The 13,454-nt window shown below is 37.9% G+C and overlaps 1 protein-coding gene across 2 annotated transcripts in view; it reads right to left on the bottom strand.

Moving 5' to 3' along the window:
- The window catches only part of Cenpe (centromere protein E), an 81,490-nt gene that overhangs the window by 38,715 nt on the left and 29,321 nt on the right, over positions 1-13,454 (bottom strand). For both annotated transcript variants that reach the window (XM_074041467.1, XM_074041466.1), the window contains 3 exons: positions 4,930-5,244; positions 4,541-4,813; positions 4,234-4,392 (listed from right to left, as the gene is read on the bottom strand). In XM_074041467.1, coding sequence (XP_073897568.1) covers positions 4,234-4,392; positions 4,541-4,813; positions 4,930-5,244 — 747 coding nt within the window. The remainder of the gene's footprint in view (positions 1-4,233; positions 4,393-4,540; positions 4,814-4,929; positions 5,245-13,454) is intronic.

A 13,454-nucleotide genomic window follows, 5' to 3' on the forward strand; every position in this document is an offset into this window, starting at 1 on the left:
TTTTATTATTATTATCAGTAGTAATAACACCTATTATTGTTCCCATTTATAGATAAGGAAATTGAATTCACGAGAGGGAAAGTCACTTTCTGAAGGTCACTCAGAGACAGGTATTGTCAGGTGTTGGTCTCATGTGGTCTGGTTCCAGATATTATGCCCTGTTCACTGATAAGAGCTACCTGGACAGCTAAAAATACTAGTAATTATCTTCATGCATGTTAGGTTAACCTGACTTTATGTGTGTTCACTTACTTCAAACCAATCACATCATTAAAAGATTCATGCTCTTCCTTTCTACAAATCTTCTAAAATTATTTTCTAAGTTTCATAAGTTTGGGGTTTAAACGTAGGGCCTTGTACTTGCTAGGTAGGTACTCTACCGCTTGAGCCATCCCCAGCCCTTTTTGCTTTAGTTATTTTTCCAATAGGGTCTTACATTTATGCTTTGGTGGCCTGGACTGTGGTCTTCCTATTTACACTTCCTGCAGTAGCTGAGTGACAGGTGTGTGACACCACGCCCAGCTTTTCATTGAGATGGGGTCTTGACAACTTTTTATATTTGGGCTGGCCTCGAACAACATGCCTGCTGATCTCTGCCTCCTGAGCAGCTAGGGTTACAGGTGTGAATCACTGTGCCTTGCTAGTATTTTGTTTTACACTACTAAAGAAGGAACAGCCTTGAACTCTTACTAGTTTATTTGCAATAAATCTTCATTTTCAGACTGGTTTAACCCACAAAAAACCTGGACTTTTATTCTATGTAGAAAACAAAATAATTCTGGTAGAGCTCTATTTCATTTTATAATAGCATAGTTTATCTTTAAAAAAAAATTTACCTACTGCTTAAGAAAACCATGTGATAGCCGAGCATGGTGGTGTATTTCTGTAATGGTAGCTACTTGGGAAGTGGAGACAGGAGGATCACGAGTTTGAGACCAGTAGGGGCAAAGTCAGTGAAATGCTGTCTCAAAAGCAAAATAAAAACAAAAGGGCTTGGCATGGCTCAGGTGGTAGAGTGCCTGCCTATCATGCATGAAGCCTTGGGTTTATTTACCAGTACCACGTAAAAAGAAAAGCATGCTAAAATAATTCATTAAATCCATAAGTAAGTCATAAGCAAAGGTAGCCCAATAGATGAACTCTTTGGTAAAGGGAAACTGAGACTGACGTTAGATATATTGGCATGAAATTAGGGTACCACTCAGCTCCATACTGGGCATACATACTTTGAAAAGTTTCATAAGAATTAGTAATCATACCAGAAAAAAGAAGAAAACCATCCAATGTCACCAACTTCACAAAACCACTATTAGAATTCTGACATATTTCCTTACAAAGGTTTTTTTCCATTAAAAGAACTGTTACTGTGCTCAGCTTATATACATATGAGTTTTAGCTTTTCTTCCTTTAGATCTTTTCCCCATGCTGGTATGCAATCTTCAAGTTATAATCTTTTAGTAGCAGCTTGATTCTCTCGTGCATACAGATAAATGATAGTTCACTTAGCTACTCCCTTATTGCCTGCAAGATGCATGAGCTTCTGACAAAGGTGAGCACAGACTAGCTATATGAGGTACTATTTAGTCCTTGGGACTGGCCTGTCAGGTGTTAAAATTCAGAATCTTGCATCTTTCCTACTAAAACAATAGAATGCACGAATATAACACAGACTGAAAGTCTTCTATAACAATATGCAAGGTACATTTCAAATCTGAACTCAGCCTAGAAAGTATTTCCCCTAGCATAGTTATAAAGTATAACCTGATAGATGTAATTATTAAAGAAAAAAATGTTGCTCTTTGAGACTGAGCTTCCTAACTACAGAGTTTAGTGAGCACTCCAGGAGGATTTGTGATAGACCCACTAATGCAGCCCTGTGGTCCCCAGATGAACAGAGAGAACTCTGAGACTCCCTATCCATTTATTTACATGGTCAGTTACAAAATGAATACTTTACCACAAAGCTCAGGAAACAAACATAAAAATAAATAATTTAAAGAACAGAATAGAGGTTACCAGAGCCTGGGAAGGGTATGGGGGTGGGGGAAGGTAGAGAGATAGATAATGGTTAATGGGTACATGGGAAGGAAGATAGGAGGAATAACATTCAGTGTTCTATAGCACAATAGGACTACAATTAATTGAATATTTCAAAGTAGCCATTAGAAAGGATTTTGGATATTCCCACGCAAAGAAAGGATTTATATGTCTGAAGTGATAGACATGCCATTACCCTAATCTGAGCATTACATATTGTATACCTGTATTGAATGTCACACTGTACCTCATAAAAATGTACAATATATGTCAATTAAAAATAGAAATATACATAAAATGAAAAGACGGGGTAAAAACAAAAGAAAACTTAAAACGTGTGTATTAAAAGATATAACTGGACTGGGGATGAAGCTCAGTGGTAAAGTACTTGCCTACCATATGAAAGGCCTTAGGTTCAACTCCTGCCATTGAAAAAAGAATACATAATCATCAAACTATAAGGGTAACCTGTGCAATGGAGAAAACATTAGCTAATTCTAGTACCAAAAAAAGGATTAGTATTCAGAATACAATACAACAAAAACCAAACAGTCCAATATAAGCAACGGACTTTCTGCAAAGATATAAAAATGGCCAACAAGCATACAAAAAGTTGCTCAACATCACAAATAATCAGAAAAATGCAAATCAAAACCATGCTGAGATATTGCCTCACACCCTTTTGGATGGCTACTTTAAAAACAAAACAGAAAATAACATGTCAGCACAGAGGTAGAGAAGTTGGAAACCAAACCTTACTTTTTCCTTTTGCAGTGCTGGGCAAGTATTCTACCACTGAGTTACACCCCAGCTCAGAAATTAGAACTCGTGTGCAATGCTGCTGGCAATATTAAAATGATGCAGTCACTATTGTAAATATTATGGTGTTCCCTCAAAAACTTTAAGTAGAAGCAGCCCATGTGTCCATGACAGAAAAAGAGGTTAAGTATTACCAACCATGAAATATAATTCAACCACAAAAAGGAAATTCTAACACATGCTACATGGATGAAATTTGAGGACATTACGACAATTTAAAAAAAAAAAGGGAGTCGCAAAAAAGACAAAACTTGCATGACTGTATGCATATATGAAGTCCCCATTATAGTTCAGCTGGGAGTCAGAAAGCAGAGTGGTGGTTGTTAGGGCCTACGAAGAGAGGGAAATAAGACACTGATGGTCTAATAGGTATAGTTTTAGTTTTTCAAGATGAAGAGAGTTCTGAAGACCAGTGGGACAGTAATGTGGTAGAACTTAACCCTTCTCAACTATACACTTAAACATCGTACAGTGATACATTTTATGTTATGTATATTTTACAATGAATTTAAAAATGTACTGTAATCTTTTCAAGCTATGGATGAATGATAGATTATTTCACCAAACTCCTATTGAAAAACATGAAGATTATAGTAGTTAATATTCTGGATTAAATGGTATAAACTATAATAAAATAAAAGCTATTATTTAAAAAAAATTCTGTTGATAATGTCAGCATTTGGAAAGGCTCTAAAAAATCTACTTATCTATTTATTTTTTGGGTGGTACCAGGGTTTTAATTTAGAGCTTTGCACTTGCCAAGCAAGCACTCTATTACTTTTAGCCATGCCTCCAGACCTCCATTTTTGCTTTTAGGTTATGTTTCAGATAGGGTATTGCTTTTTGACCAGGATGGTCTTGCACTATGATCCTCCTATCTATGCTTCCCTCAGAGCTGGAATCACAGGTACGCACCACTATGCCTGGCTTGTTTTGTTGAGATGGGGGTCTGGCTGCCATTTTTCCAGGCTGGTGATCCTCCCATTCTCCATCTACTGAGTGGCCGGTATTACAGGTGTGAGCCACTGCATCAGGCATCATTTGATTTCTGAGACAGGTCTTGCTACGTAGCTTAGGCTGGCCTGTCTCAAGGGATTACAGGTATACTCCACTATGCCCAATCCAGAAGGATTTTCAAAGGTAGTCTTACAAAGCAGCAGCTCTTTGAAGTCTGAATAATATCTTTTCCTTTTCAAATTGATTGTAAACAGTTTTATCCAAAGTTATTTCAGCTGAAGTTAAGCATGCAAAATTGTTAAGTTATTACCATAATGAATAACAAACAAAATTCAGATGGCCATTACTTATTAAGTGTTGGAGTAGAAAACAAAGTTTATATAGAAGCATATGGAAAAATTAAAAGTAAACACCTTTTACCTTTTGCTGAAATTCATCTTTAGTTTCTCCCTTGTTCTTCCCTATATGCAAATTTCTAGAAGCTTCTTCAGCAATTTTCATTTTCAGTGTGCTAACTGTTTCTTGGTGCTGTTTCAAGGACTCAAGAGCATTTCGTAACTGTTCTTGAGTGTCTATGTTCTTTGCCAAGGAAATATGAAATGATCTCCATTAGAATGTGAAGGAAACATTTTACAGTTATTACTCAATCATAAACAACAAATGATGGCTCCCGCAAGGTATTTAAAGAAGCTCTGACTTTTCAACATTTAACCAGTCAAAACCTTACCATATTTACAGTGTCCTGAATATCACTTTTGAGTTGGTCTCTTTCCATTTGCAGGCTCTCTTGGAGTTGTTTTAGGTTGTCTTTTTCCCTAGATAAGGTCTTTACTTCTTCCAAGGTTTGCTGAAGCTTCTCGGTAATCAGTGCTCTCTCTTTTTCTACAGTTTGTAGCCTAGAATCTCTGCTTTCTAATTGTTCTTTCAGGTATTCTATTTCATTTAACTTTTCTTGACCTTCAGTTGTTTTCTGCTCAAGCTCTTGAGTCTTGTGAGAAAGCTTTAAAATAAGAAAAAGTAAATGCTGTACAGTAAAAGCAGAGCAATCTATGGCATGCATATATATCCTAAACCAAGAAGACAAAATCATTTCACTGGATAGCTTTTTGTACCAACCTCATTCTTCAAAGCATCCAAACTTAAACCAAAGTATTCTGCTTCTTTAGATAGATTTCCTATTTTCTGATTCATGCTTTCATTCTCCTCAAGGACCATTTTATATTTTTGCTCAAATTCTGCATGAAGGGTTTTGAAATCTTGAAATTCTTTATCAGTGTTTTTATAATTCAGCTGTGAAGTTGCTAGGTCATCTTTAATTTTCCCAATTTCTTCAAGTAAACCTTGAATTCTACTCTCCTTGTGAGTTATTTCAGAGAACAATTTGTCTTTCTCTGATGTAATTATATAGAGCTCTTCAGATTTCTCATGTATCTATGAGAAAGAAGTAAGAGTTAGGAATGGTAGCAATATGCAACACTATGAAGCAATTTTTAAGGAAAAAAGTCATCTCAAGCAGAAAATTGGCTGACGACAGGCTATTATTGTAGGGAGACTAGTCCTGTTAGCCCTACCTGCCCAGAGCAACTCCATTTTGCAGAATTCTGCACACTGAGCTATGTGCCAGACTGCAGAAAAACGAATCCATCCCCCTGACAATATTTGCTAAGACCAATAAAATTCCCAATAAGGGTAAGGATGGCGTGCACATAAACATCTAACTTTGCCAGTCTGGTTTTGTCTGTGTCTTATGTTATCTGAGCCTGCATTTACTTCTGTTGTTTGAAGACAAGTGGTACTCTAAGTTCACGTTTGCATCAATTTCTCTGTAGACTTAGAGTCACACAAAACAGGAGCCTAGAAGGGCTGTGGGTGTGTGGCAACTTCAGGGAACTCAGTGGTTCCCTAACTCACTCGCTTCTTAAGTCAACCCTAATAAGCTCATTTACTCATCAGGCTGATTTGTATGGAGCAGTCTTTGGATTATCATTGCCATCCTAATTTGGACACAAGATGTTTCCTTTATGTATACTGGGAATTTCATACAATACGGTAGTATTTATTTATATTTTTGCAGTGTTGGTGATGGAACCCAGGGCATTGTGCACACTAGGGAAGCCCTCAACCACTGAGCTACATCCCAGCCTGAGGCAATTTTCTTATGTTCGCAGTTCTCTAATTTAGCTTGTTTAACTTTGTCTTTGATGTTTTCTTTTCTCATCTCCGGGTTCTAGTAAGGAGTAAATGGAGAGAGTCAGAAGAAACAACTGGGATGTGTTTTCATTTCCTTAGCCATCACTCTAAAGTGTTTTTCTAACTTTATTGTGTGTTAGTCACTTTATGGTTTTTCTCAGAATTTGACTTACTTTTTTTTTTTTTTAAAGTCTTTGACTACTGCTCAAATTTCCAAAAACTTTAATTGATGAATAACTTAAACAATGCTTGCTTAAAATTATTATTTAAAAAGCACGACTTAAATAACCCATATCCAGTTTATGGATAGTTTAATCCTTGTGAAAGACAAGGACAGAGGAAGATAAGAGAGAGAAGACCTAAAGAAGAGACAGAGGGAAGAAGGGTAATATACATAGAGGTTATACTCATGAGCTTTGCAGGAGGTTCTCTGTGGCTCAGCTGCCAACTAGATAATTATCTTTTGGGGCAAAAAAAAAAATACCACCTACTTTCATACGTGATCTTAGCCCAGAGGTTGAAAAGTCAAAGGACTTGCTTTTAAAAAATTTATAGGAGAGGATTCCAAGACGGCGGCTAGAGGTAGGAAGCAGAAAGCGAGCCTCCTATAGTGAAATCTTGGAGAGACGCTGGAGACACACTTTGCAGGCATAATCACTGAGAAAAGGCATAACTTTGACCCCTCCACATCTCCAGCCAGTGCAGAGAATCTCTACCTCACGTTAAACGGAGAAACGAGGAGGGCCCCCGGGGCTGCCAGTGGCCGGCACCCAGACGGCTTGGGAAGACGCGGACCAGGTGAGCTTCGCGGTACCGCGGTAGCCCCACAGACAAGCCTGGGCCAGAGCAGCATAGCCCCCTGGACAGACTGACCTCCACCCGGGAAAAAAGAGAAACTGAGTACTAAGCACTAAGAACAGTTAAGACACGCTGGAAAGAGGGTGGGGCACCCTGAGCGCTGAAGATTGGGGGAAGGGAATCCTTCCCGGGACTGTAAATAAACAAGCCGGGCGGGCCAGAGAGGCTCTGGTGGGAGCGGGGCCCGCGCCCAGCAACCAGGAGCGGGGAAGCTTGTGAGAGTGGAGGAGGAAAGACCCACTTCCCACGTGAACTGTAAACAAACATGGCGGCCGGCAGGAGCAGCAGCACCGCCCAGTAAGCAGGAGCAGGAAAACTGCTGAAAGTGGCAGTGGGAGGAAAACTTCAGAGGAGAGGGGGGAAGACCCACCTCCCACATGAACTGTAAATAAACACGCAGGCCTGACAACGTGGGGGCAGTGTCACCTTTCCCAGTGCTTGGAAACCGGAAAGCCTGTAGCAGAGGCTCCCGCACAGGAGAACTCTGAGCAAACAAAGCCTGTGGGACCAGGTGAGTGCTAAGTTCACCCCAGAGATCTGCATAAATAACACCGCCAGCTACAGGCTGAGAGCAGCAGGCAGGCGAGCCACAGTTGCAGATACCACTCTCAGAACTGCCTCTTTTTCTCCCTACCTTTGATGAGAGAACAACCGAATTACACCTGCAAGCCAAAAAACTTACTGAAACTGTATTGCATTTGAACTGGGGACACTTGGTGGGGCTTTTTTTTTTTTTTGTGAGAGAGAGAGTGTGTGTGTGTGTGTGTGTGTGTGAGTGTAGTTTTGTTCTACTTTATGCATCCCCTTTGATGAGACAACTACAGAACAACATCTAAGGCACCAACTCCAGGACTGGAGATTGAGACAGACACCCAAATTATTAAGACTGAAACTGCATTGCATATAAACTTGGAAGTTTTTTGAGTTTTTTTTTTTTTTAATTTTCTATTTTCCATTTTATTTTAATTCATTTTTATATATAGATATTACTTTCATTTACTTATTTTTTATTTTTTTTATCTTTGATTTTCAATCCTCTCTCTGTCTCTCTAATGTCTGTTCAGCTTACTGTCGATTAGTATACTAACACTCCCTATTTATACCTTTGAAACTCTCTTGTCTGATACCTTGTTCTGCTTTCTCCCTCTTGTCTGTATATTTGTTTTCCCCTTTTCTTTAACTTCTTGCTTTCCATCTCAGCTCACTCTTCCATTCTCAATATTACCATTGTTATTATTACAAGCTAGAAAATACTTAATTACACACAGTACAGGGACAGTAACAACACCAAGGACAATGACGGGAAGACAGAAAAAACAAGGAAACGAGTTTCCCCACAGCAAAAAATTAGTACAGGAACCAGAGGGGAATGAAGAAAACAGAAACTCAGAGCCAGACTCCAACAAAATGAAGATAAACTATGCCAAAGGACCCAATGAAGCCCACAAGAATAATTTAAAAGAAGACATACTACAAGTACTCAATGAGAATTTTATAGAGATGATACTGGATAGGGTCAACCAAAATGTACAGGAGACACTCAAGAAATTCCAAGACAATAAAAATAGAGAATTTGAAAAAGCAAAAGAAGAAATAAAGGAAACCATACAAGCACTGTATAAACACCAAAGTGAAAGAGAGAACACAATGAATAAATGGATAAATGAACTCAGGACAAAAATAGACCACAATAAAGAAGAAAACTGCCAGGATATGGAAAACCTCAGAAAAAAGAACGAAACAGAACTGCAAAACAAAATGGAAGGCCAATCCAGCAGAATAGAACAAACAGAAGACAGAATCTCAGAACTCAAAGATGAAATGGTAATTAAAGGAAAAACAGAAGAACTATTAATTAAACAACTCAAGACCTGTGAAAAGAAAATGGAAGAACTCACTGACTCCATCAAAAGACCAAACTTGAGAATCATGGGCATCGAAGAAGGAGAAGAGGTGCAAGCGAAGGGAATGCGTAATATACTCCACAAAATAATAACTGAAAATTTCCCAAATCTAGAGAAAGATATTCCCATACAAATGCAAGAGGCCTCCAGGACACCAAACAGACCAGATCAAAATAGAACTACTCCACGACATATCATCATTAAAACAACAAGTTCAGAAACTAAGGAAAGAATATTGAAGGCTGTAAGAGAGAAAAAACAAGTAACATACAAAGGTAAACCCATCAAAATCACAGCAGACTTCTCAACAGAAACATTAAAAGCAAGAAGAGCATGGGGTGAGATCTTCCGGGCACTGAATGAAAATAACTTCAACCCCAGGATACTCTACCCAGCAAAGCTATCATTCAAAATAGATGGAGCAATAAAAGTCTTCCATGATAAGCAGAAACTAAAACAATATGTGACCACAAAGCCACCATTACAAAAGATTCTGCAAGGGATCCTGCACACAGAAAGTGACACCCAACTTAACCATGAAAAGGGAGGCAGCACCAAACCACAGGATAAGAAAAAGCAAGACAGTAGAGAGTAACATCAAGTTAGGTACACACAATCAAACCTTCAAATAACTAAGACAACTAAATGGCAGGAATCACCACATACCTATCAGTACTAACACTTAATGTTAATGGACTTAATTCACCCATCAAAAGACACCATTTGATGAACTGGATTAAAAAGGAAGATCAAACGATTTGTTTCTTACAGGAGACCCATTTCACCGACAGAAATAAGCATATGCTTAGGATGAAAGGCTGGAAGAAGATTTACCAAGCCAATGGCCCCCGAAAACAAGCAGGAGTAGCAATACTTATCTCTGACAAAGTAGACTTCAAACCTACATTAATCAAACGAGATAAAGAAGGACATTCCATACTAATAAAAGGGGAAATAGACCAAAAGGAAATAATAATCATCAATCTGTACGCACCCAATGTCAACGCACCCAATTTCATCAAACATACCCTGAAAGACCTAAAAGCATATATAAACGCCAACACAGTGGTCGTGGGAGACTTTAACACTCCATTATCATCAATAGATAGGTCATCCAAACAAAAACTCAATAAAGAAATCCAAGATCTAAAATATGCAATAGATCAAGTGGACCTAGTAGATGTCTACAGAACATTTCATTCAACCTCTACACTATATACATTCTTCTCAGCAGCCCATGGAACCTTCTCCAAAATAGATCATATCCTAGGGCACAAAGCAAGCCTTAGCAAATATAAGAAAATAGAAATAATACCGTGCATACTATCTGACCACAATGCAGTAAAAGTAGAACTCAACAACAAAAGTAAAGACAAAAAACATGCAAACAGCTGGAAACTAAATAACTCATTACTTAATGAAGAATGGATCATCGATGCAATAAAAGAGGAAATTAAAAAGTTCCTGGAAGTCAATGAAAATGAAAACACAACCTACCGGAACCTATGGGACACAGCTAAGGCAGTCTTGAGAGGAAAGTTTATAGCCATGAGTGCATATATTAAAAAGACTGAAAGATCCCAAATCAGTGACCTAATGATACATCTCAAACTCCTAGAAAAACAAGAACAAGCAAATGCCAAAACAAATAGAAGGAGAGAAATAATAAAAATAAGAGCTGAAATCAACGAAATAGAAACCAAAAAAACCATACAAAGAATTAATGAAACAAAAAGTTGGTTCTTTGAAAAAATAAACAAGATCGATAGACCCCTGGCAAACCTGACTAAAATGAGGAGAGAAAAAACCCAAATTAGTAGAATTAGGAATGCAAAAGGAGAGATAACAACAAAAACCATGGAAGTCCAGGAAATCATCAGAGACTACTTTGAGAACCTATATTCAAATAAATTTGAAAATCTTAAAGAAATGGACAGATTTCTAGATACATATGACCATCCAAAACTGAACCAAGAGGAAATTAATCACCTGAATAGACCTATAACACAAAATGAAATTGAAGCAGCAATCAAGAGTCTCCCCAAAAAGAAAAGTCCAGGACCTGATGGATTCTCTGCTGAATTCTATCAGACCTTTAAAGAAGAACTGATACCAACCCTCCTTAAACTGTTCCATGAAATAGAAAGGGAAGGAAAACTGCCAAACACATTTTATGAAGCCAGTATTACACTTATCCCAAAACCAGGCAAAGACACCTCCAAAAAGGAGAACTATAGGCCAATCTCCTTAATGAACATTGACGCAAAAATCCTCAACAAAATAATGGCAAACCGAATTCAGCAACACATCAAAAAGATTATTCACCACGACCAAGTAGGCTTCATCCCAGGGATGCAGGGGTGGTTCAACATACGAAAATCAATAAACGTAATAAACCACATTAACAGAAGCAAAGACAAAAACCACTTGATCATCTCAATAGATGCAGAAAAAGCCTTTGATAAGATCCAACACCATTTCATGATAAAAGCTCTAAGAAAACTAAGAATAGAAGGAAAGTTCCTCAACATTTTAAAAGCTATATATGACAAACCTACAGCCAGCATTATACTTAACAGAGAAAAACTGAAACCATTCCCTCTAAAATCAGGAACCAGACAAGGATGCCCACTATCTCCACTCCTATTCAACATAGTACTGGAATTCCTAGCCAGAGCAATTAGGCAAGAAGAAAGAATAAAAGGAATACAAATAGGTAAAGAAACTGTCAAAATATCCCTATTTGCAGACGACATGATCCTATACCTTAAAGACCCAAAAAACTCTACTCAGAAGCTTCTAGACATCATCAATAGCTATAGCAAGGTAGCAGGATATAAAATCAACATAGAAAAATCATTAGCATTTCTATACACTAATAATGAACAAACTGAAAAAGAATGTATGAAAACAATTCCATTTACAATAGCCTCAAAAAAAAATCAAATACCTAGGTGTAAACCTAACAAAAGATGTGAAAGACCTCTACAAGGAAAACTATACACTTCTGAAGAAAGAGATTGAGGAAGACTATAGAAAGTGGAGAGATCTCCCATGCTCATGGATTGGTAGAATCAACATAGTAAAAATGTCGATACTCCCCAAAGTAATCTACATGTTTAATGCAATTCCCATCAAAATTCCAATGACATTCATTAAAGTGATTGAAAAATCTACTGTTAAATTTATATGGAAACACAAGAGGCCACGAATAGCCAAGACAATACTCAGTCAAAAGAACTATGCAGGAGGTATCACAATACCTGACTTCAAACTATATTACAAAGCAATAACAATAAAAACCGCATGGTACTGGCACAAAAACAGACATGAAGACCAGTGGAACAGAATAGAAGATCCAGATATGAAGCCACACAACTATAAGCAACTTATCTTTGACAAAGGAGCTCAAAATATACGATGGAGAAAGAGCAGCCTCTTCAACAAAAACTGCTGGGAAAACTGGTTAGCAGTCTGCAAAAAACTGAAACTAGATCCATGTATATTACCCTATACCAAGATTAACTCAAAATGGATCAAGGATCTTAATATCAGACCCCAAACTCTTAAGTTGATACAAGAAAGAGTAGGAAATACTCTGAGTTAGTAGGTATAGGTAAGAACTTTCTCAATGAAACCCCAGCAGCACAGCAACTAAGAGATAGCATAGATAAATGGGACCTCATAAAACTAAAAAGCTTCTGTTCATCAAAAGAAATGGTCTCTAAACTGAAGAGAACACCCACAGAGTGGGAGAAAATATTTGCCAACTATACATCAGACAAAGGACTGATAACCAGAATATACAGGGAACTTAAAAAACTAAATTCTCCCAAAACTAATGAACCAATAAAGAAATGGGCATGTGAACTAATCGAACTTTCTCAAAAGAAGAAATTCAAATGGCCAGAAAACACATGAAAAAATGCTCACCATCTCTAGCAATAAAGGAAATGCAAATTCAAACCACGCTAAGATTCCACCTCACCCCTGTTAGAATAGCCATCATCAGCAACACCACCAACAACAGGTGTTGGCGAGGATGCGGGGAAAAAGGAACCCTCTTACACTGTTGGTGGGAATGTAGACTAGTACAACCACTCTGGAAAAACAATTTGGAGGCTACTTAAAAAGCTAGACATTGATCTACCATTTGATCCAGCAATACCACTCTTGGGGATATACCCAAAAGACTGTTACTCCAGAGGCACCTGCACATCCATGTTTATTGCGGCACTATTCACAATAGCCAAGTTATGGAAACAGCCAAGATGCCCCACCACTGATGAATGGATTAAGAAAATGTGGTATCTATACACAATGGAATTTTATGCAGCCATGAAGAAGAACGAAATGTTACCATTTGCTGGTAAATGGATGGAATTGGAGAACATCATTCTGAGTGAGGTTAGCCTGGCTCAAAAAACCAAAAATCGTATGTTCTCCCTCATATGTGGACATTAGATCAAGGGCAAACACAACAAGGGGATTGGACTATGAGCACGATAAAAGCGAGAGCACACAAGGGAGGGATGAGGATAGGTAAGACACCTAAAAAACTAGCTAGCATTTGTTGCCCTTAACGCAGAGAAACTAAAGCAGATACCTCAAAGCAACTGAGGCCAATAGGAAAAAGGGAACACGTACTAGAGAAAAGGTTAGATCAAAAAGAATTAACCTAGAAGGTAA

This window comes from Castor canadensis, chromosome 9 (assembly GCF_047511655.1).
Source record: "Castor canadensis chromosome 9, mCasCan1.hap1v2, whole genome shotgun sequence".
In the NCBI taxonomy this organism is placed as follows: Eukaryota; Metazoa; Chordata; class Mammalia; order Rodentia; family Castoridae; genus Castor; species Castor canadensis.